Source organism: Orbicella faveolata, unplaced genomic scaffold, assembly GCF_042242905.1.
Source record: "Orbicella faveolata isolate gen_17 unplaced genomic scaffold, um_ofav_v1 contig_12, whole genome shotgun sequence".
Lineage (NCBI taxonomy): Eukaryota > Metazoa > Cnidaria > Anthozoa > Scleractinia > Merulinidae > Orbicella > Orbicella faveolata.
The window spans coordinates 20,024,191-20,047,736 of record NW_028301539.1 but is presented as its reverse complement, the minus strand read 5'-3'; the positions used below and the strand labels follow the sequence as shown (position 1 = coordinate 20,047,736).

General features: G+C 38.9%; 1 protein-coding gene across 2 annotated transcripts in view; it reads right to left on the bottom strand.

The window, feature by feature from the left end:
* The window catches only part of LOC110069340 (midasin-like), a 77,178-nt gene that overhangs the window by 39,257 nt on the left and 14,375 nt on the right, over positions 1-23,546 (bottom strand). For both annotated transcript variants that reach the window (XM_089282725.1, XM_089282726.1), the window contains exons 12-46: positions 22,393-22,571; positions 21,773-21,864; positions 20,915-21,031; positions 20,066-20,212; positions 19,218-19,365; positions 18,767-19,052; positions 18,057-18,198; positions 16,176-16,451; positions 15,660-15,786; positions 15,221-15,290; positions 14,399-14,757; positions 13,723-13,934; positions 13,049-13,171; positions 12,304-12,366; positions 12,088-12,222; positions 11,610-11,717; positions 10,998-11,105; positions 10,781-10,861; positions 10,121-10,219; positions 9,692-9,832; positions 9,045-9,173; positions 7,976-8,141; positions 7,635-7,751; positions 6,873-7,029; positions 6,244-6,360; positions 5,855-5,939; positions 5,272-5,395; positions 5,001-5,137; positions 4,172-4,598; positions 3,335-3,455; positions 2,852-2,964; positions 2,326-2,456; positions 1,383-1,540; positions 936-1,083; positions 188-365 (exon numbers count right to left, since the gene is read on the bottom strand). In XM_089282725.1, the coding sequence (XP_089138851.1) occupies positions 188-365; positions 936-1,083; positions 1,383-1,540; positions 2,326-2,456; positions 2,852-2,964; positions 3,335-3,455; positions 4,172-4,598; positions 5,001-5,137; positions 5,272-5,395; positions 5,855-5,939; positions 6,244-6,360; positions 6,873-7,029; positions 7,635-7,751; positions 7,976-8,141; positions 9,045-9,173; positions 9,692-9,832; positions 10,121-10,219; positions 10,781-10,861; positions 10,998-11,105; positions 11,610-11,717; positions 12,088-12,222; positions 12,304-12,366; positions 13,049-13,171; positions 13,723-13,934; positions 14,399-14,757; positions 15,221-15,290; positions 15,660-15,786; positions 16,176-16,451; positions 18,057-18,198; positions 18,767-19,052; positions 19,218-19,365; positions 20,066-20,212; positions 20,915-21,031; positions 21,773-21,864; positions 22,393-22,571 (5,321 nt within the window). The remainder of the gene's footprint in view (positions 1-187; positions 366-935; positions 1,084-1,382; positions 1,541-2,325; positions 2,457-2,851; positions 2,965-3,334; positions 3,456-4,171; positions 4,599-5,000; positions 5,138-5,271; positions 5,396-5,854; positions 5,940-6,243; positions 6,361-6,872; positions 7,030-7,634; positions 7,752-7,975; positions 8,142-9,044; positions 9,174-9,691; positions 9,833-10,120; positions 10,220-10,780; positions 10,862-10,997; positions 11,106-11,609; positions 11,718-12,087; positions 12,223-12,303; positions 12,367-13,048; positions 13,172-13,722; positions 13,935-14,398; positions 14,758-15,220; positions 15,291-15,659; positions 15,787-16,175; positions 16,452-18,056; positions 18,199-18,766; positions 19,053-19,217; positions 19,366-20,065; positions 20,213-20,914; positions 21,032-21,772; positions 21,865-22,392; positions 22,572-23,546) is intronic.

The window sequence follows — 23,546 nt, the reverse complement described above, 5'->3', positions numbered from 1 at the left end:
GGGGAGGGGCGGTCATTTGTCAACTTTTAAACCAACTGCGATTTTCATTTTCCTTCTCTGGACTTGGCCTTAACAACAAACGTTTTTTTCCAAACTGTCGTTGCCCAGGCAAAGTACACATTATATGGCAACACTGAGTTGAAAACTGTACTTCCAAAGTAGAAAACACTCTCTCACATAGGCTTACCGCATTGAGAAAAGCATTCTTCGTTGAATTCAAGCCTGCTGTCCAGCATTATTCTCATGACCTCTATTAATTTGGTTTTCACTTCTGTAATCTTGCATGTTGGTACCTTCACTTCAAGTATAGTCTTCCCTAATTTGGCGTGTTTGTCAATCTCTTGGCAAAGACGTTGCATTCGTTCCTGCATAGTTGACACATCATTTGTTTTATTATACATTGTAGTCACCATCTGTCTTCTCATTGCCTAAAAGCCTACAGTTTATTCTGGGAAAGGCGCAACCTACAGATTATTCACTAATCTGCCAGCAGATTAGTAAATAACGCGTAGGTTGCGCGCGCAATGCATGATTTCCAAGAGCAATGTCAAGTTCCCGTGAGAACATGGCTTGTCAAAAATGAACTGTGTTCAGTGCGATAATGCGTTTGTCATTATTTTCTTCAAAACAATGGATAATAAAACAATTATGAGATTCGGTTTTTGTGATATCTGAAATAATCAAGGTCTCGGTTAGTGTTATTAGCCTCAGCCTTCAGCTTCAGCTGATAACACTTACCTCGACCTTGATTATTCCGGATATCACAAAAACCTCATCCAGTAATTGTTTAAAATAAACTTTCATACTGTCATTTTTTCCTTTTGATAAACATTGTACACACCAAAACCACAACAACCGCTCCTTTCTATCCCAAACAATAAGACATTCTGTGTCAAAATGTATTGTAACTTCACCTGATGCAAACATTTGCTCACCCAGATCTGGTAGAAAGATTTTGACCTAAATGGTGGAGGATGACCATATGCAGCTAGAATCTTTAAGTAAGCTTCAGTCATTCTGCTGTCTGCTTCCAGAGTCCTCTTCAACTGAGTTATAACTGTGACAAGTTCTCCCGGTAGGTTACTACAAGAAAAACAAACACAAAACAGAAGATAAATTAATGATGAGGTAATAAAAACATATGCTTAAAACGATAATAACTTTAACCTCCTGAAGGCATTAACATCAGTCACACAAAGGCATTCCCTATACATTTATGCACACCCACTCTACTAATAAAAACACTGGTCCATCTGTGTTATGTCTTTAAATGATATTGCGACTATAATTTACTAATTTCATGAGATTATCAGTCTTGGAAATTTGAGGGTTCAAATAGAATTTCCACTAAACTCCAGCGTGCATTAAGTGGTGGCAATTACCTGTGGTTAAAAGAACCAAAAGCCTCTAGCACAGAGTTAACAGTGTGCTCTAGCACCCAGCCCCAGTGAAGGGAGAGAACAGAGATCGAGAAATTTTCTCTGGTCTGCTCCTCACACATACTCCATAGCCGGTCTCTCCATGCAAGGCCATCAACCATCTAGTAACAAAAAGAAAAAGAAAAGAAACAACAGAACGGGGCCTAATTATAGAAGAAACCAGTAGCAGTAAAGAAAAGTACATTTAAGGCATTTAACTTAAGAATATTTATCACGTTGTTACTTAAGGGTAAGGTGTCTATTTTAACTAGGTAAACTTCAAACAAAAATAGCTTATTTACATTGGAAAAAACTCATTCCGTCGTCTCGTTAACTCTCAAATCTCGTTAGTTCTCTCTTTATTTACCATCCCCTGTCGATCCCACAACGTTATGGTTAAGGTTTGCATTAAAATTAACAAAATTGTAAGGTTTTCATTGCTGTTCTTTACACTCTTGTCCATTCACTCTTAGAAAATTCTGGGTCATGATTGAATTAGTCTAATTGGTAAAAAGACAACTAGCAACACAGCGCACTTTGAACTAGCAGCCTTGATTTGCTTGTGTCAAGAGGGATGTAGAGAGAATCGCGAGAGAACTGGACTCCAGTGCAAAACAGAAGACTTGACTGGGCAGGGGTTGGGGACCGATTCTTCTTCTTCTTCTCCTTGCTCGCTTCGCTCACAAACCCCACCCCCTACCCTCGCGTGCTTCGCGCTCCCTTCGCTCGCTTTTTTTTTTTTTTTTTCGAGTGCGTAAATAGAGAGTACGAGTGCGTAAATAGAGGGATGGAGTGTGGTTGACAAAATATGTGCACTGTCTTTCTCACATTTTGTTAATATTTTTTACAAAATATAATCTGTTAGTAAGGAACATTTTAGAGGAGGTTAATCTATGGAACATTTTACCATCCAGTAATGCTTGTCACTTAATGCATCCGCTTCACAAGTACAATTCCGCAAAAACGACGCCAAGAGCTTGAAAAAAGGGAGAAGATGTACAACAACAGGATGTGGTAAAGATTCCAACTGCAAGTGACCTGCAAGACACATAGGACAACAAATGACTAACGAACCAGAAATGCTCCTAACTTATAAAGATAACATATGCGAAAGCCTGAGAACGTTTACACGGCCTACACTAATCCTCCAAGTTTAGTACTATCAACAAAAAAAGTAACGTGACGATAGCAAGAATTACCCAAAGGAAGCATAATGTTGTTACAAGTTGAAAATATATATACATATATATTTTATTATTATTAGCTGGTTTCTTGATAAAGCCGGTAATGCTTATGTGCAAAAGAAACATCTATTCAACTTTACAAGAACTGGAAGTGCTATTAACAAGATCTATCAGTTTTAGATGATAGCAAGGACAACAAGAATGAATGAATATCCTTTATTTCCAATGTTACCTTGTAACTATTCTTACCAGAATGAAAACCATGGCAAAGCTGAATCAAATTCCCAGTTGACAAGCTTCTGATAGGAAGACTCTTCTCTTCAAAATAAGATCGTCTTGCTTGAAGTTCCAACAGAAACAGCCTGTAACACAATAAGGAGACAAACCAATACTGTGCTATTACAATGATAATCTGCTTATTCCTTTCAAAAGGTACGAAATTGTTATTTACTCCAACAAACGACGTCTTTTTATACGTATGCCTGAGAGGAAGACAGTTGCACGATACTCCCACAGTAAATTTGCCATTACATGGATGCCCTAATTAGCTGTTGAAAACAGTTCCCTTTGCTCGCATTAGGTAACCAGGTCCATTTCAGCCGGTATCATGCATGGTCAGACAATTATGAATGCCACAAAGACAATCAAGCAGGGTGTTGAAAGTTCAAAGTTCATCTAATATGGCCACATATTTAGGAGATCATAAAATATTTCTGTCAATTGCATATTTACCTGTTTGCCAGGCTTGACATCCTTTCCAGTGATGAAACATTAACAGAAAAATGTTTCAGGTGACTCAAGACATCTGAATTCAGTCTCAGGTCAAACGGTAAATGATCAAGCATGTGAGAATCTGCCAAAAGGAGAAAAAAAAGCAATGTGGCTTAACACATGTTACAGCTTTGGATGATCCGTAGCTAGCCAAAGTGGCACACCCATCCAGAATGAATCCCACTTCCAGAGCATGAAGGGACCAGATGTATTGCTATCTCGCCTGAATGAGAAGCTTGTCCACTGCAGGTTACTCCCAGCATGTGTGAAATTACCCTGCCTTACCCCTATTTAAAAACACCTGAGAGAAGCACTGTGAGAGCTGAGTGTCTACCAAGAATACAACAGAATTACCCCGGCAGGAACTCAACCGTGGACCAATTGATCTAGAGTAAAATGCACTAAGCTCGGCCTCAAGAGTCCTCATGGGCCCGACTAGGATGAGTGATGAGTGAGTGAAAATGCACTGAGGATTAGGCCACTGTAGATGAATGACGAAACAATACCAATTTGTAATTTTAGTGGATTTCATTTAAGATGCCGAGGTTATGAGTTATAGACTTCACTGTTGCTCTTTCGTAGGCAAGACATATTAATCTCACGATTCCTTACTCCTCCTGGGTTGTAAATGGTTTAGGGAACCACCAAACCTGACAACATGCACAGGGGTAACTGAGGATGAGAATGCTCGTAGCTGTTTCATTTTACAGACATTGGCATGTTCACTGGCTGCCTGACCAATGATTATACATAACCCTTTCTGTTTACGGCGGGTAAAAATAGCAGTATTCGTCTTACCAAATTGTGTGGATTTTACATCTTTGAACTCTTTTCGCAGGTTATCCATGAGGTGACTGCTGAACAATATTTCGAAACTCTCTATAAAGGACTTCACGTGCGTAGTTGCATCTTCCCGACCCTGGAAAAATGATCCGTTTGCACTTATCGCATTCACCACAGACTGAAGGTAATTCAACCTCAACTTCCAGTCATAACTTGATGACGTTTCTAGGAATATCAGAATGGCAGACTCTAGCTGTAAAACAGATTTTCCATTCTTGAGAATATGTATCAAAGGCAAGGACTGCAGTTTGATCATTGACAGAACAGAGTCTGCATGATAAGCTGCGGCTGATGGAAAGTCCTCTGGGATAGAATCAGCACGGACCGCTGCATCCAGACTTGTCAATGTACTGATGTGTTTACTGATCAGGTCTTCAGTCATCTTAGAAATAACAAATCATGACAAGAATCATTAGCTTACAAGGGATTAAATGGAATTTGGGTTGGCTCACAAGGAGTAAATGGAATTTAGGTAGGGTTAGATTCTATCCAAAAGGCAGTGTCACCTAAAATATGCAGGGTCCCAGGGGTATTGCAAGTACTTTGTGCTGGGCTATTAACCTCTATGTTTGCATTCATGATCTTTTTCCTTTCTCGTAACATTGACATTTTCATTGGTGCATAATTACTGGTACGTCTTGTATCAGTGTTGTATTGACAGGTGCTTCAACAGTCTTACCTAACTTCCTCGTAGTATAAATTCTTCTAAAATACCACTTAACCCCATTATGTTAAAAACTACTGTCCACATGGATGTTTCATGTTTCATGCAAAATGACGATACCTGTTTGCTTTGTTCAGACACTTGATTTCGAAGATAAACTTGTTTAAGAGAAGTTGTAATAGCAGACAGTGCATCACTTCCTCGTTCAAGGAGTTGCCTTGTTAGTGACGCTGCATGAAGCATGTCTAGTACTGAACCTAAGGAATACAAAACAAAACAAATCTTGAACTTTACTTCTCAGGCATAAGGATGTATCGATGTCTTCCAACGCTCTCACAAAAGCCAAAGATACATGTAGTATAGCATTCTACCAAAGTTAGGTAATTCCTACCTCCAACGACTCTCTTGAAGTCTTTTTGAAACGTGACAAGAGAATCACATGTCGCCTTATCTTCCAGCCCTAAACCATGTAGCATCATGTGGCGATCATAGTCATCAAACATGTCACCATCGTCCTGTTGCACAATCAAAAGAACGTTTGGTTTGCATAATAAAATTAAGAGCAATAGGAAAAGAACTTGTAAGAAAAACGTGCTTCATCTCAGTTTTGATGGGCTTCTTTTGGCTAAAGTTTATACCAGCAGGTGAAAAATCGGGTTTTTTTTTCTTATTTATTAATGGCCTATAGGAAGAAAAACTTAAGCGACAGTAGGAGCCCTGAAAGTAATAATTGAACGATTTTCATAAGAATGCTCTACGAAAATTTAAACACTTTCTTTCAATGTAAAAAGTATCGTTTCCACCAATCAGAAAAGATTTGCATCACAGCAAAAGGGTGGAAACACATTCCTGTCATTTTTTTCTGAACAAATTCATCGTCAGCAGCATGTGATCCTGTTTTCAGCTACCTGACCCATACACAGATAGAACATGACTTTGTACACTCGTTGCGTTTCACACCATTCTCAACGTACCTCTCCTAGCATGAAAATCTCTACTCCTCTATTACGCATTGCTCGTGATATTTCCCCATATCTCGGATCCATGGCTAGAATCAACCTAAAGAAACATTGAAACCCACGGGATGATTAACGTGAGGACTTTCATATTTTAACCTTTGTTTCTACAGCATTGATCTGGATGCTACATAAAATAGGTCTATAAACATATTTTTGTTGTACACAGTGAGTTCTGGACACAGTAGCCAGAGCCGTAGGCAGCATGAGGCAAACTGAGGCTCTTGCTTCAGTCATTTTTTTCGTTTGTGTTATTTTTCTTTTTGAAGGAAGATTTAACAATGGACATTGCCGCACTCATATTTTTTCTGGCTACGGCCCTGGTAGCATTATTGAGATAATTGAACCTGAAGTTAGGGTGTGGTTTGATGGCGGGGATTTGCCCATCTATGACACCCCTTTCATCAATGGTCAGGACTCCTCCAGGCTCTAACAAAGCATTCAGTCTGTCCAGAACAGAAGGACTGAAACAAAGCATACAAAAGTGCACGTGTAAGTACAGCTGTAACGCAAATCAGTGGCACATCCATCAAGAGGAACCTTTAAGATAAGAACCTAGCAGACTAATTGGGGACACTAAACAAGAATGAGCCTTCTAATAAATGATTAAAATTATTTACAACGTGATCTATTCACTGCTAAGTTTACAGTTATTGCTGTTATTGGTGATACGTTATGTTTTTTAATTATTCATTTTTGTTTCTAAATGTAGTTAGAGTAGGGGCATCTCAATATTACAGATCTTTGGTTGTTTCGCAAATTCTGATCATCGAATGACACAAATCAGACTTGCTCTTGAATGAAACTTACAACATTCAATTGAACTGCCAATGGTTCATATGGCTTGTCCTACCTCAATTCCAAAAAGGAATCAAGTAAAAAGTATTACCACGTACCATTAACCATACCATTACATTTAACACACTAATTAAGCTACTAAGTCATCGATTACGTTGTCAGGAAATGAAGAATTTACCTGCAGAAGTTAACATTATCAATCAAAAGCCAGTAACCAGACTTGAGTGCCTCCACCAGCTGTCCATCCACCCACTCAAACTGTCCACCACAGTGGCAGCTGTCTCCGTTGGCTTTAAGTTTACTCCTTAAGGACTGTAACATTTCCATTATGTAATCTAAGCAAAGATAGATAGGTAGATAAATACTATATTGAGTTTCAGCCCTTGCAGTGCAAGACTGAATTGTGCGAAAACTTTACAAAACATCATCAAACTAAAATGAAAACAACTGACGTCTTATTTACAAACACGCTACACATAATAGATTAAGAAAATTATATAACACAAAAATCAAATCGGCTATCATCCTCTTTACAATGGCTACATATGAAACAGGGCAGGGAAGAAGTAAGATAACCACTTGCTTATCACTGATCCTAAAATGTGAGGTCATCTGCAGTGGTTGAGTAGAAGTAGTTGAAGAGAAAGGCCGCAGTCGTGGTTTCCCTAATTTGGATCATTGAACATTGAACAATGTTCATAAAACATACTGCTACCTTAGGGCATGACCAATCAACAGCCGAGGATAACTTGTTCTCAGGCCTTATATATTACAATTTGAGTTAATTTTTAAATTATGCATTGGCGCATTTAAGGGGCATAGCAGGGCCTTTCCAGAATACATTCTGACACACACGTAGCGCAACCAGGGAATCAGCGAGTGATCAGACTCTCCTCAAATGACACAATCCATCTCCATACCATCCGAGGCAAACAGGTACCTGCATTGGAAGATGTAATGCTATATCTGCTACAAATGTCCTGGACTGATGTGACGAGATGTTGAAAAGCATCCAGCTTCTCATGGGATATACTGTCGAGGTTCCCTTTGTCACCAGCTGTGATCAGAAGAAACAATCATTAACCTTTATTAAAATTAGACAGTCCAACTCAGTTGAGCGGTGAAAAGTGAGTATAAAACCTCCTGAAACTCGATTCACCTCTGTTCCTATGACCTTCAATTTGAAGGTTACTGAGAGAAATCCGACATAGGAAAATAATTGATTATGATTCCAGACCCTTTAATTAGAAATCCACATTGAAATCATCTGGGTCAGGCTACCTTTAGAATCCTGATCTAGGCAGGCAGTCCACAACTTGTACATCGACGCTGTTTCTTGCATGCACAGTGCCATCTGATCACTTTTGTTCAAAATCTGTCTGATTGTGGTGAGAATAAGGTGTTTCGTCTGTGCTGTGATGTCTCCAAATTGTCTCTGAAGGTCAGCCTTCGGACAAAACGAACAAGAAACCAATATCAAAGATACAAATAAAATCTATTTTTGGAAATACGTGCAGTTTTCCGCTGGCTGAGGAATGAATGAAGCAGAAAACTTTTTTCTTGCACACGGCTGGGAGTCTGAGTACAAGTGTATGGGAGGTTTTAGGTCACATGGCTTGTGCAACGTTCAGTTTTTGTTTTGCCATCTGCCGATGCCTGACATGCTCCACCCACCCACCAGTGAAGTATTTTTACAGTCTATTAATTAAGCTGCAGTGAATTTATTCTCTAACCACTTTTTTGTGCCACTGTGAGCCACTTATGTCGTTATGTTAATAAAAGTCAGGCTGCGTGGTTCGGCCTGGCACGACTCCCAGCTGTGTGTCAGAATGTGGTATTTTAGGTGTGGCATATCGGCAAACAACCTCAAAATTCCCCTCTACTCTTTAGATGTCCATCTTCCACTCAACATTAGGTTGCAACAATGTCTAGGTATAGCTACTTCAGGGTGCAGCAATGAATAACTTCTGCTTTCCAACTAGTGGAAAGAAGTGTGTTAGCAGTCCTACTCAGTTACAAACATTGCATATGGGTTATTGACCAAGCGTGAGGTCAAGATGGCTGGACTTGATGGCTTGACTCCGTCTTGGTCCATAACCATGCAAAAAAAGAACGAGGCCAATATCTAGCCATCTTGACCGAACAAGCTTGGTCAAATAAAGATTTATTTTATGAAAAAAGAACACTATTTTCTTTCGGGACACAGCGGGTAATCCCAAGCGGGCAAAATAGAGCCATCTTGCCCGCTAGGGTAGCCAATCACAGTTTTGCATTCGGGTCATCTTGCCCACTCAAGTAGCCAGCCATGTAATAAAGACAATTATTGCTGTTGCCGAAAAGACTGTTATACTTGTTCAAATCCTCCCAGTAGTTCTGTAGTATCCATGGCACTGTTCATGGCCATTACTTCCAGCCTGTTTCCCGTCAGTTGAGCAACAAGATGGACAAGGGATGTCTTTCCACAGGACCTTGGACCAACCTGGGCATCCAAAAAGGAGACATTAGACACAATCCTCAGCAAACAACAACTTGTTTACATGTATCAGTCACTTTTACTCTGAAGATTCCGGATGGAGAAAACACTAGTTGAGGCCAGCATTCTACTTTGTAGAATCCCATGAGGAAAGGCAGTAGCCTATCAGGACAAATCTACAATGAACAACAAAAGTGTTGAGGCACTTCCCAGTAAAATAGTATTTTTTTGGCGTTCACCCCATCCCCCTCCCTGAAAAATATTGATTTTCTACTTCTAAAACTGTACAGACCACAGTACCTACACAACACTCAATTGGGGAGCCAGGGGTATCAGAGAATTAATGCTGCAAATGAAAGAGAATAAGAAGTTTAATAGCGTCATTTTCTTAGTGTCTCAAGTACTTTTGTTGCCCTTCGTAGCTGTGCATAAGAATTGTTCCTCAAATTCAGGTGTAACTCATTAACCACACAACTCCCCTTTAAATCTATTTATCATTCTCTCTTTGTTATGTGGTTACTCACTAGTATGGCCATCCAGTTCATGTCAAGACACGTCATCAGTGACTCCATGGCTGGCAGACAATGATGGAGGACTTGCAAAGGTCTTCCAGAAATACTGGATTGATCCACTGAGGTACATCTAGGAAGCCATGAATGACCAGCCTTGAAACACAACAAACAAACATCAACCACCATTACAGAAACAATGGTCATAGTTTTCATATTATTGTCAAAAATTCCACAGCTCATCTACTACTTCCACAACCATGTTAGGGAAAATTCATAACGTCGAAATCTGGGAAACACAAAGTCCAAGCTATCAAGCCCTGTTATACAACAAACTTTACATCAGACTCACCCAAACAGCACTTAAGTTGAATGCGTCAATCACTGTTTCTCCACAAGGTTGCTTTCCCAATCAATTTTTAACAGATCTGCGGACAGACTCACCTGAACATGAGTTGGTGTGATGCAAAATGACTTCCGGGCCTGGAAGATGTTGCTTATCTGCTCTGAATTCTCAAAAATTGACTTGAACAACTTGAGCACCTTATTGCAGACAGCAAAATACAAAACAGTTGTGAAGAACAAAAAGCAGAGTACAAAACTCAGCAGCAATATTCTAGCTTGGACCACTTAAACTTATGCAATATGACAGCATCTGTTACTGCAGTTGAGTCTGTTGTCAAATATTCTTTTCTTGAAAAAGGCATACAAACACAGTTTATGGGTCGATACAAAGCAGAATTGACACTTTATACGATAACTGATAACTGTGATAACAGCCACTGTCAGAGCAAAGACAGTAAGACAGTTCGTGCAATAGTCTCTTTTTGTCTGGTTTAAAAAAGCCATTGACCGTTTGCAAAAACATAACTTGAGAGCTTATTCAACAGTCTTGTTGAATATTTAATTTCTTAGAGCTTGGTCTCCTATCTGTTGGAAAAAATTATTTGGTTGTTCAGTAGGCTGCATGTAAATTAGAAAGTAGTGGCCATGCACTAAACCCTTATTGGCTCAATACCAAGGTTATGATTTGTTTTCTCTAGATAGATAAAGTAACCAAAATTTTGTTCTCATTGACGGACACAGCATTAAGGAGAACCTTACCATCTGTTTATCTTGCACTGTCCTCATTCTATCACTGTAAATAAGATGCACAAACTGACTGATGTCCCAGAAACCAGGAGACTGAAAAGAAAATGTCCATAAGCTTTCTCTATAAGAAGTGTAAAAATAAACCTACATTCTGATAAATACCTAGCAAACATTTCAACACAAAAAAACATATTCCTCGCAAATACAAGCATCACTGTTCTCTCCATACCTGGTGTTTGATAAGCAGATCACACCACCTGAATACATCTCTTAAGTTTAATTCCCAGGGACTTCCTTTCCTTCCCCATCTCCCCTCCACAACTGTCTCTTGGTGAATCTGTGAAGCAAGAAAGTTCACCAGATCAGTTTTTAACAAAACAATGGGTTGGTCTGTTACTACCGCTAGAATGCCTTACGAACTGGCCAGTGCTCATTTATCCATCTGGACAGAGAGAGGCACATTGGAGTTATAGCCTGCAAATGCTGATCAGAGTGGACACTATATTGTTGCGATAAACTTCTAAAAAAACACCCTGTAAGAAAGCAGCTGCTAAAAGCTGTACTTGAATGATTAGTAGGAGCTGTTGGCGTAATGATGGCTCGAACAAAGAAATAATTCAGATAAACAAGTGATTTTCTTTTCCTTTTTCTCGCGGAGTTTTCTAAAAGAAGATAACATTCTCTCTGTGTTTCTAGTGAGTTATAGAAACATTCCTGAAAGTTTGGATGAACCTAAAAAAGCTGTGGAAACACTTGCCTATGGCTCACTTTCCTAGAGCATTTCACGTTCTCCCAAACATAACCTTTATTTCTTAAATAAAAACAGAACATATAGTGGTACCTTTTGATTGAATGTGACCATCTTTTCTAAGATATTATGATCTATTTGTGGGTAAAGAGCTTCTGTGATGAACAGCAAGTCTGGTTTCGAAAGTGGCTCTACATATACCTGAACCAAAAGAGACAATAAGCCAACAGATGAACAAAACTCTGCTAAAGAAAAGTAGAGGCAATTTTTCAAGATGTTTCTTGGACATCCTGAGAGCTGTTAAAGGAAAAACAAGTTTTTACGATTTCGTTAGATTTTCTTAGAAAACAAACTGATTATTTTTATTACATGTTGAATGACACTGCGTGAAAAAATATGGCCTACAGGCTCTATAAAAAATAAAGACATTGGTGTATTACATGTATGTTCAGACACACACTCTAAACAACTTCTGTATAAATAAGTAGTGAGCCTGAAAAAAATATCCCCCGTATGTTCTGACAGAATTACAACATTTAGGCCCCCATTATAAAGACTGCCATCACTATACCTGTGTGAATCTGTTAAGAAAAGACTTTGGCAAGCCTTTCCTTCCACCTCCTTGGTTCAATGGATTCTGACAAGCAAATAATCTCGTCTTCTCACGCTGAACTTTGAACGTCATCCCCAGCTCAGGAATATAAACCTACAATAAAATCAACGCTAAAAGATCTAATCTCCAAAGCGATCAACAAAATCAGCATCTGATAAAGAAAGAATGACTTACTTCAGCCCTGTGGTCCAGACAGGCATTGAGTCCTTCAAGAACAGACTGTGAGGCTAAATTCAGCTGGAACAAAAAAAAACCAAGGACATCAACAGTTCAAGGACATCAACAGTGCATAATGAATATTTCCTTTTCACAACCGTAAAAACCTAAACTGTGATAGGAAGGAAAAAGTTTAATCAACTTATGAGTCAAGCATTTATTACTACGGGCATCAACATCATTTATGAACAGCTCACTGTCTGGCATTTCTCGCTCCTGCCATAACTTCTGGCAGCCAATAAGGTAACTGGTTAATAACCATTATACACAAGAGACTTTGACATTTCAAACAACGTTATGCAAACATCGTCAATGCTGTTTGTTCAAAATTTGTGCACAAGACATGCACAACAATGTGAAAAGCCCTGGCCAAACAGACTCGCAAGTAGATGCAAGTTGAAAACTTGAGTCTACTTGCAACTTGGTTTTGCCAGGCCTTTTATACTTGCGTTGACTTGCGATGACTTGCACTCACTTTGGTAGAGATCAAATTGCAAGTCGACACAAGTTTTTCACTGTCTGACCACAAAACCCAAGTCAGCGCAAGTTGAGTGACGTCCAATATTTCATTGTTATAGGAACCTATTAGCAATAAAAACTATTATGCAGCGCTAAAATGGGTTTCTTGCAACTTGCGTGTATTTTCAAGGAAACTTGCGAGTTTCGGTCTCTAAAGTAATGTTTATCAAAATAGTAAAATAACCTCATCCAAGACAATCCAATGTCCTGCTTTAAGTGCCTTCAACAGTGGTCCATCCCGCCAAACAAACTGTCCAGCTTCACCTCCCTCAACAGGTAAGTCAGCACCAAACAGGTCTGTCACATCCTTCAAGTTAACAAACAAGACTAACACAACCGATATTACTGGGGCTTATTGCTTTGCAAATAAATAGCACCATACATTTACTTTACTAGCTAACATAAACAAAATCACAGTTTATCGTAACTTTAAAGAAGGGTATTTGGAAACTATTTCATTCATATGACGAGCTATACTAGCTGCTTTCTGTTAAGGCTATACAGAGTAATTAACTTGTTGCCATGTTTAGCTTAAAGTTAGTTACAAGAGAAAAAAAATATAAAAAATAAAAATAGTTGCAAGAGAAAAATTTGATTGACAGGTGAGGGTAATGGATTTCACTTGCGAGTTAGGGCCAGAGATAAATAACTATCTAAATTTTGCAAACTAAGCATATCCCATGATTTTATGAATCTGAGATGTCAGCTTTGTACATGTCTTGAGAACCTACTCTACTCTCAAAACAGCAGGATGTGACCCTTTCCCGTGGCCTACAGCACTCAACATAGAAAATGACTCAGTGGAAGTTCCCTGTCACTTCAAGAAATAAAATTTACCAAAAATAAATATCTACTTACAGTCTGCTCAGAGAGGTTTATCCTAATTAACTCATGACCAGAAGCCTTTGCAATAGCTCCAACAAGACTGGTTTTCCCAACTCCAGGAGAACCCTCCAGCAGAATAGGGCGGGGCAGCTGAAGGGCACGGAGCACACGCTGTGCATTTTGAGATGTTGTTGGTGAGCTGAGGGTATATGAGCTTCCAAAGTTCTCTGGTGGGAGCAGTGGTCCTAATAAAGTATAAACACAATCAAAAGCTGCGGAGTCAGGACTCAGACTGTATTAGTACATTCTCATTAGATAGATGATTTTCACTTTGTATTGAGCATTACAAAACAAAACAGTTTTAAATTCTAGCTATTGTTTGTCCAGTGGACAACCTTGTCCAACAGCTTGTCTCTGAATTCTGGCAACCAGATAGAGGTTAAGATTGTACATCTTACATATAGTAAAAGAGAGCAACTGCTTTGCTAGCTGATAATATTTACCTGAGTACTGTTTACAACAACACAACATAGTTTCCATCCAGATTCAATGAACAACACTTTTTCTTCTGATTAATTTTTAGTTAATTCATTCTCGTTTTATGTATTATCCTACTACAATTATTATCGTTGTTTTTACAAATTACCATTTCTGAGGGCTATTTAGAGAGAAGTGAAATGACCAAATCAAATGACATTATCCTGCATACCTCTTGGAATGAAAAACGGGCTAATACCAAACACATCTGTTCTGTCACTGGTGATTCCATTTTGCTCTCCAAAACATCCCTCTGCTTCTTTGCTTTGTTCCACCTGACTACCTAGGAATTCAAAGCATGCTTTGTATGCATCTTTCACAGCACCACTTGATGATGATGACGATGATGCTGACACTGACGATGATGAACCTGAGCCTAAAGCATCCAGAAACACAAGGCAAGCACCATGGACATACGCCATGGCTGGAGGGAGCAGTACTTTGTCCTCCAGATCATCACGCGTTGCTGGGAAACTACATGTATTGATAAAGTTTACCCAAGACAAAAGATCTCTGATGCTCACCACAAACCTGGAAATTAAAGATTGATGTTGGTCCAAAGTTACCATTGTAAAGAACAGTTTCATTACATATTATGGGCTGGTTTCCACTGGTGGAGGCCACACAAGAGCAGTCAAAGGTAGAGTTAGAGTTGAAAAGAAGGACACAACAATAGTAGTAACATCACTTTCATTCATATAAATTCAAGATTGTGGAGGTATAATGGTTTCAATGTTGTTAAATTTCCACAGCCAATCCTTTTGATTCCGTTCACCTTGTTCGTGTTAGATAAGAAACGATGGAAGCAGAAGCACATTCAGAAAAGCTAGGGCTCTATTTGTGTTGCATGGCGTTTCCAAGACTTCTTCCCTAGCACTGTCCTGACATCCTTCAGTCATAAGTGTCTACATTATTGCTTGTTTTCAAATACAACAGAAGGCGGATTGGGGTACAAAGGATGGTTTCAGGTGATCTAAATGTGGAGTGGACTTACTTCTTTCCAAAGTCCTTGGAATGGAACCATTCTATAAAGTCCATCATGGCCTCTCCTATTCCAGATGTCCCTGTATGGAGATCATTGTTACAAAAACTTTTCTTGGTTTATCCTAAAACAAAACCTTCAAAGAACACTTGCCCCATCCTGGAACACAGTCTCACACCAACCAATCACAATAGGCCATCTTCAATATTTCAATGTTCTAACCAGACTCTGAGACTAAGAAGATAAATTTCCATATTGCCAGAATACCACACATTCCTAATTCTGCCCTTTTTGCCCCCCTACCAAGTTAAGACAATTATGGATTAAACATTCCATGTTACATAACTCAGGCTCTAATTATTTTCGTTCACAGGTCCCTCAAATGTTACTGCGTAAACACCGTTATGATAAAGTGTCATGTTTTGAAGAGTAGAGTGATGACATTTTGTACCTTTGCAGGTTGACTGCAGTGTAATTCCAGGCTTGATGTTGTGATCTATAATCTTTATGAGGTCTTCCCTGACATTTGAAGGAGGGCACCAAATCTCTGTGAACCTGTTTCTCAAAGCAGGCGACAGCTGCAACAACGAAAGGAAAAATAAATTTATTGTTTTGTGATAGACAAATTCAGATGTTCAATACTTGCTTGTTTTGCTTACTCATTTTCTTTCACTCTAACCTCCACAAAAACAAACTTGAGCGTTGATCCCATAAACATTCTTAAAGGTTTCCTCAATTTAAATTTGAGAAGATGTGAATGCCAGTATTTGAATATACCCCAAACAATTTCTTTGATACATGTAGAGGACTATGATGTCCATGAAGATTTTAAAAATTAGACATTGTCCTTTGCTCACTTGACAATTCTTTGTTAGCAGTTGTACATGTAAACATAAGTGTAGCTCATTGTAAACACAGAACTACAGAAATACAATATCTTTCTCGAAATTGGTCGCACAGGTCATACCTCTTTCTTGCCAAAGTCTCCGCCAGGATTCATTGTTCCTATAATTTTGAAGTCTTTGTGTGCAATGAGCACATCAATATCTTCTCCTGCTGAATGTCCACCACCACCTTTCTCAGCAAGCAATAATGTTCTCTCAGGCTCCAGGACACTGTTCAGTCTCTCTAGTACCGAGTCATCAGCCAGAGAAATCTCATCTACTAAGAACATGGCGCCCCCTTTCATGGCTTGTACAAGTGGTCCATCACACCACTCAAATAGTTTGGAAACTTGTTCATTCTACATGAAAAGAAAGCCGAAAGAGTTTAGTGCACATGTAGCTTAAGCCTTAGCTGGTAGAAGTGCAATGGACCTAAAAGCAATATAAAAGGAAATGCTACACTAAAATTTGTCTCTATGTGGAGTAGTTCTCAAATATGTTCCACACACAGTTATTGTGGTTACCAAATGTTCAATACAGAAACTGTGCAATACCACTGAAGATAATTACTGTATTACTGACCACACAACCTTGGTGAACATTTTGTCTACAATCGAACCCTATTAAGCAGCCACCTATTAAACGGCCACCCCCATTAGGAGGCCAGTAATCGAAGTCCCGATGAGGGCTTGTCTATTGTTTTCACCTCTATTAAACAGCCAGCCCCCATTAAGCGGCCAATATCCATTTCCCTGAGGGTGGCCGTTTAAGAGCGGTTGAAATGTATTTGTAAAAATATTACCGCACATTAAACAAGGGGCAGTCACTGGTAAATCATAGACTTTGCACAATGGCTAGTCTAATATCTTTTCTGCAAACCTAAGACTTTATAAGTTATTGTACGAAAATCAAGACTCCAAGAAGGCAAAATCTCTGAAATTGGACCAAAGTTCAGAGATGCATATTTTTGGAAGGACAATTCACCACCCCTAACAGACACCCTTAAAATCATTGCATCACAGATTTATTTAGTAGTGTTGGCTTTTGGTTAGGGGATCAAGTGGTAACAATCTTATCAATATATAGATTTAGCCACGCCTAAAAGCGAAGCTCCCGGGCTGGGTTGTTCAAAGCCAAATTAAACTAACCCAGGATAAGCAAGAATTTTGATTTGAGTTTTGTAACTTTATGGTGAGGTTTTCTGTTTGTTGTTTGGCCTTCTGTTTTGAGTTTGAATGATCTCAAGGTCCTCAAAATACACAAAACAAAAGTAGTGAAAAACATTTGTATGCAAGAAAAAGTTATATTTTGGTTAACTTTTATAATCCTGGGTTAGTGTTAACTGGCTTGCGAACAACTCGGCCTTGTTTACAAGTTAACTTGACATGACCCTGCAATCCAATCGAAAACCAGCACTTGGTCAGCGGTCAACTTCAAAAACACACATGACCTTAATGAGTTCTACACTTAAGCCTCCAATATGGTCACGTGATACTGGTCAGCAGATACCTTGTTTTGACAGGTGTCAATTGACCATAAAATGGATGTCCAATATCAAAGAAGGAAGCTATAAACCAAGGGTGCTTGTCTCTGTCAACCTATTAGCTGGAGTATGGCTGCCATCTTGCACAACTCCATCACCGTCGTTGTCATTGTCACATGCACATGCCCATGAGCAATAACGCAAGCCATGATGAAATCAATTCATGGGTTTCCTTTTCTTTCCTATATGGGCATTGGGTTTTGCTTAGCAGCCTTTGGGCCGCCGGAGCTCTGCTATGAATAATGTATGACACTGAAAAGGTCATACAGCCGAGTACTTGAACAAGCTGTATGAAAGGGTTTCAAGGTCTGAACTTAGGAAGTTCTTACAAAGCAAATGTGTCAACCCTGCTCCTGCCTAAGCTGACAGCAACCAAATTTTTGATTCACAAATACTGTCAGACTTTTTTTAGAGATCTTACCTGCTCCTCCTGGCCTCTGTTCCTCACAGGTCTCAGACCTCCAAGGAAATCAGCAGACTCAGAATGCATGTGACAGTTGACAGCAAACATCTTTTGATTCCACAGTGAAGCAAACAACTGACAAATGGTTGTCTTGCCACAACTGCAACAAAAACATTAACACACCAGCACAAGGTAAATATTATACACAAGGTAAATGTTATACTAAGGTAATTCTACCCTAAAATACAGCACCATAGTATCGTTGCAATAGTATGTAAACATCAGACAAGGCTTCCTTGACTTCTGTGTTTTAAGCCTACAGGAGTGTTAAATTATCATTACTGTTTGCTTTCTTTTTAATACTGTATAAACTCTTGCCCCCACCTCGATTAGTTCTGGAACTAGTTGCAGGGGCAACCAGTTGTAACTATATGCAAGAAAACAAAATAAAATTAAATTTCAAAGTACAATTTCAAAGTATGTCTTTGGGTCTTTGACATGATAACCTCAGGATCTCTGCCAGTCTACCCCAGTAGACCCATTCAAAACGCTCCTGCATGATCTCTCCATCATACAAATGGCTGAGACCTACTGTACTGCTCCATCTCAATCTTAAGCTGTTAATTGTTTTAACGTCTAACTACACATTACATTTTAATGTCCAATAAAACATCCATTGAAATATCTTAAAATTTAAACACAAAACTACTAAAGCAACATTGCAGTACCCTGTTTCTCCAACAAGTAAAACTGGTTCTCCAAATTGCAGTGCCCTCCCAGCCAGGACAGCAAGTCGCCGCATGCTCTGAGTCCAGACAATGTGCTTGAATCCCTCCAGTGAGGCTGTGGTGACTTCTGTCATGAGACTAGAAATGCCAGTGGAATGCCTTTCCACTGATGCATCACCAAACAAGATATCAGGGTCAAGTTTTCTTTTCATGTGGAGTTCAATCACTTCCTGGATGACTTTGCATTCTGAAGGATTTCGGCACCGGCCAGCAAGAAGCATGTAACCTGTAAAAAATAACAGAACTTGACACTCTGGTCTCTGCTTAAATATTGCTAGCTCTGAAAATATAGGTGTACATAAAAAATGATATTGTCTCATTCAGAGGTTTCTTTAATCTTATTGTAGTTTAGTGATATTCTTTTTTTATCAAAACAGTGACTTGTATTTACCATCCTCTGCAAGATGTTGATCCCAGTCATGAAAGCCACCACCTTCAACGTCAGGTGTCTTGCTGTACCTCTCTGCCCAGCGAAACAAATCACGGAGACTAATAAATCCTTGCTTCCCAGCAAACACATTGGTGCTTCTACGGCGCGCCTGCAACGAAGGAAAGCAATAAATAAATAAAATTAATAAAGTAAATATCTTAAATGACCACTCCCCCAATGAGGCTTTCCAGGGCCAATGAAACCAAATGATGAAGCAAATTACGCAAATGAAAATAACATGGTTAAAAATCCCAACTGGTGGGAGGCAGACCAGTTGGCTACAGTAAAAACCTGAATAAAAGAACAAATGGATTAAGACCACTCAGGCTGAAATTTGGTCAAAAAAGTACCATGTACATAAGAACACATTCAGCCTGAAAGATGAAAATTGTTCTTACATAGAAAAAATTGGCTGCCAGTTAGATTAGATTAACCTACTAGGGTACAGTACTAAGTAGAACAATATATGTGCTATCCATTAATCAATTAAAATGTTGTGCTTGCACATTGATCTCATCTGTTGATAGTCTATGCAGTGTTTAATCTTTAAAAACAATTTTAAGAACACCTTAAGAACATTTTCAGGCTGATTTTGCAGAAAACACCCGATATAAGAACAAAATCAGCCTGAAACCCCCAAACACGTGTTCTTTTATGCAGGTTTTTACTGTATTTACAAGCATGACTGAGGAGTTGAACTAGGGAACAATATAATTATGTCAGTCTTTGTGGATAGCCCACTATATCAACATGTAAAATATGGTAATCCCGTCTTGCTTTGCAGTTGGCTAACACAATGTCAAACTTACCTGTAAGTCTAACATGATGGAAACAAGTTTCTTGGCATATGAGGGTGGCAAACTACAACGTTTGTGAAGTATAATTTCCAGTTCCTTGCTGGGAAGCTCATCAAAATGAAGTTCCACAAAGCGATTCCGAAAGGCTCGTGACAGCACCTGTGAAAATATATCACATTATCACAAACCATTATTACAAATTTAACGGAGTGAACAGCTGATGACCTTCTATTTCAAGGAGAAGGTGTACAAAGCAATGAGGCCTATAGGGAATCTTTGCTTACCATAATAATTGCCTCAGTAGCAAAGGCAATCAAGAGGTGATCAGGCTACAAAATATCAGTTAAATGTTGAAAGGTCATACCATGATTTACTATGCCAAGGAATTTGAGCCAGATTATGAGCTCATTAGTGCCTTTGCTGTGCAGAAATTTTGATTTTTTTTTTTGACAGGCAATATCTCCTTCAATATTACACCAAAAGAGCTACGCCTTTAAACCAGCACTAAGTTTCACAAGCTCTTTAACTGCTTGCAGTCAGTTCTTATTTAACATGATGCCTTCTCTATGCAAAGTCACTTGTTAACAAGGCAAAATGTAAACAATGACGTCAACAAAGATCGCCCTATTGCAAGACCTTTTACGCGGTCTAAAGAACTAATGAATATATTTAAACTCCTTTAATGTTTGTTCTGAGAAATTGGTAGTACATCAAGACAATATCCCCTAGATGCTGACTTTCGTAATTCTCATCACCTGTCTCTGTGACAATGTATCATTCTCATAAGGCGAAATCACATGCTGGCCACTGTTGGGAATCTGATTTCAATACAGGCCGACATAAAGTAAGCAAGCCCCAAACCTTTCTTCCACCATAATGTCCAGGTGGATTTTGTGTAGCAAACAACATGAACATTTGGTGGGCTACAACTGTCTCCTGTGTTTCAGGAATAAACAGCTCTCTGTTGTCATCCAACAACTAGAGAAATCAAGCAAGACTCAGAATTAAAACAATAACAAAACCAGTCACCTTGGCACATGTAGATACTATAAATAATAACTGGGTGAAACTGTTAAAGATTTCAACCAACTTGAACCAAGTTACAGATGACTTGCACCTCTTTAAAACTTCTATTTTGATTCGTTCTTGTTAATCTGCACCTCTTTTGTTTTTGGGGCTAGGGGCATTGTTTGTGTTGTAAACCTATTGTTTCATTTGGCCAATCATGAAGGCCCTTGCAAACGATGCAGGTCGGCCCCTAAGTTATGCAAAAACTACTGATCATGTTTATGTAACACAAAGATATGCTTTAGAATATAATAGTAAGTTGACTCTGGAATGTTTCTGGATTGCCAAAATGAGATCTTGGAACTTTCTGGTAAGTATAAAAAAAATAACATTTTCTACAATTTCTGAGAAAACATATCTCTTATTTCCAGCTAAAGCTTTCAACTCTTTGCAAAAATGAAAAAGAGTGTTCAGTTTTCCCTTGGATTAAGGCACATAAAAATTGATCGTCACCAGAAAGCAAACGGTCCAAGAACATTTCAAGATAATAACATCTCGCCTGATAACAAAACATGGCCAACTTTATCAGACATCTGTGACCACATGCAGGAGTCACACTCAACTGTTCATTGAACCCTCAAGTATTATTCTGAGGAAAAACCATAAACGGACTGAAATTAGACTACAGCAAAAAGATTGTTTACTTAGTACCCTATTAAGTGCCTCCAACACATCTGAAGGGGCTAAATTAAGTTCATCTAGAATAATCCAGTGACCCTTTCTCATTGCATCAACTAAAACACCTACAAAAAAAGATAATTCAATTTTATTAATAACTTCTCATTATGTCAAAAACAAATGAATCAATTTCCAGTTTTTCTTGTCTGAGAAGAATTACATTGGATAAAGCTCTCACCAACTTATGGTGTTAAGCCTTTATGTTTTACAAATTCTTGTTTTCCACAGACCATAATGCAACATAAGTCATCTTACAACAAAGAGCGTCTTTGTTCAACACCAGAAAGAGAGCAGCAGTCTTAAAGCATCATGTGAAAGATTCTTTGACACATTGGGACTTGGTGAGTGCAAATTTGTTGTTGTGGCATTCTTTCTTACCATTCACCACATTGCAGCTTTTCCTTCAACCTCTCTAGCTTCTTTCCACTGACGTGCAGTTGTGATAAGAGCCTTACATCATGACACTGTTTGATATTTGCAGTCGTGTGTTTGGGTCTTCATTTAAAACTCATTGATTCAATTTTGGGGATTATTGACTCACTACTTGTTACTGACCACAGAAAAATATTTCAATAGATCAGAAATTCACTTACCTTCTTTAAACACTAGTTTCCCATTCTCATCTGAAGTGTAACAGCCCAGGTACTCTTGAATATCAGTGTGTTCATGATTGTTTATTCTAACACAGTGATTACCAGATGCCTTTGCAAGCCACTGAATCAGACTGGTTTTACCCACTGAAGTCTCACCTTGAATCAAAACTGGGAGTTTCCTGAAATGAAATAGCAACAAAAACACTAATATCACTCTGCATTATTGTCTTCTTCGACCCTTCCCCATAGGTTTAAAAACTGCTGATGATTCATCATTCAGGTAAGATTTGTACATCACCCATCTGCTCTAAACTTACATGTACTGCAACCCTGAATATTCATGAGCTAATTTGAGTCTGATTAGGTTAGGGTAATGAAGCACTTACAATCATGGACAAAAGTCTTGGGACAAATTTGCACTTTTGGCGCTTTTTCACACATGCCAAACAAACAGTCACACGTGTTTTCAATACACTTGCTCAGCCCCTCCCCCTACCCCACCTACAATGTTGGACATTTCACCAGAGTTTCAACATTGTATGGGGTGAGAGGGGGGGGGCAGAAAAGGAATTTTGAAAAGGATAACAGTGCTTTTTCAAACTCCGTTTTTAAAACACAGATAATTCATGCAATGACGCAAGTGTCCCAAGTAATTTTGTCCACCATTGTCTGAATTTCACGTATACGCACGTCTCGTGGGAAAATCCACAATTGGGGTGTTTTACAGGCCTATATGTTATTGGAACATGACTATATGAACATCTCAGATTAAAATGACATTTCTAAGAGCTGTTTTACGGCCTTTCGGAACTTTTTTAATGTTTCTGGTCCCACAGGTAAAGGAGTTGATTTCAGAAGAAATAAAAGGCCTTGTACACTGTATGTAATCTCAGTGATTATGGCGTCGCTTGATTTGCAAACTCAGCGAATGGTGTACATCATAACGTACAGTCAAGCTGACACATCAAAGTTTCCAACGAGAGAGAGCTTTATTCAAGCCGTCATAGAAGCGTGGAAGTTCTATGGCATTAATATACTGCACTGGGTAGTATGCATAGAGGCTCATGCTAATTTACACTCTGAAAGCGGTGACAATCTAACTATTATCATTTCTACATGGCTGTGAAATTAGAAAAGAGAGGTCGGTGGATACA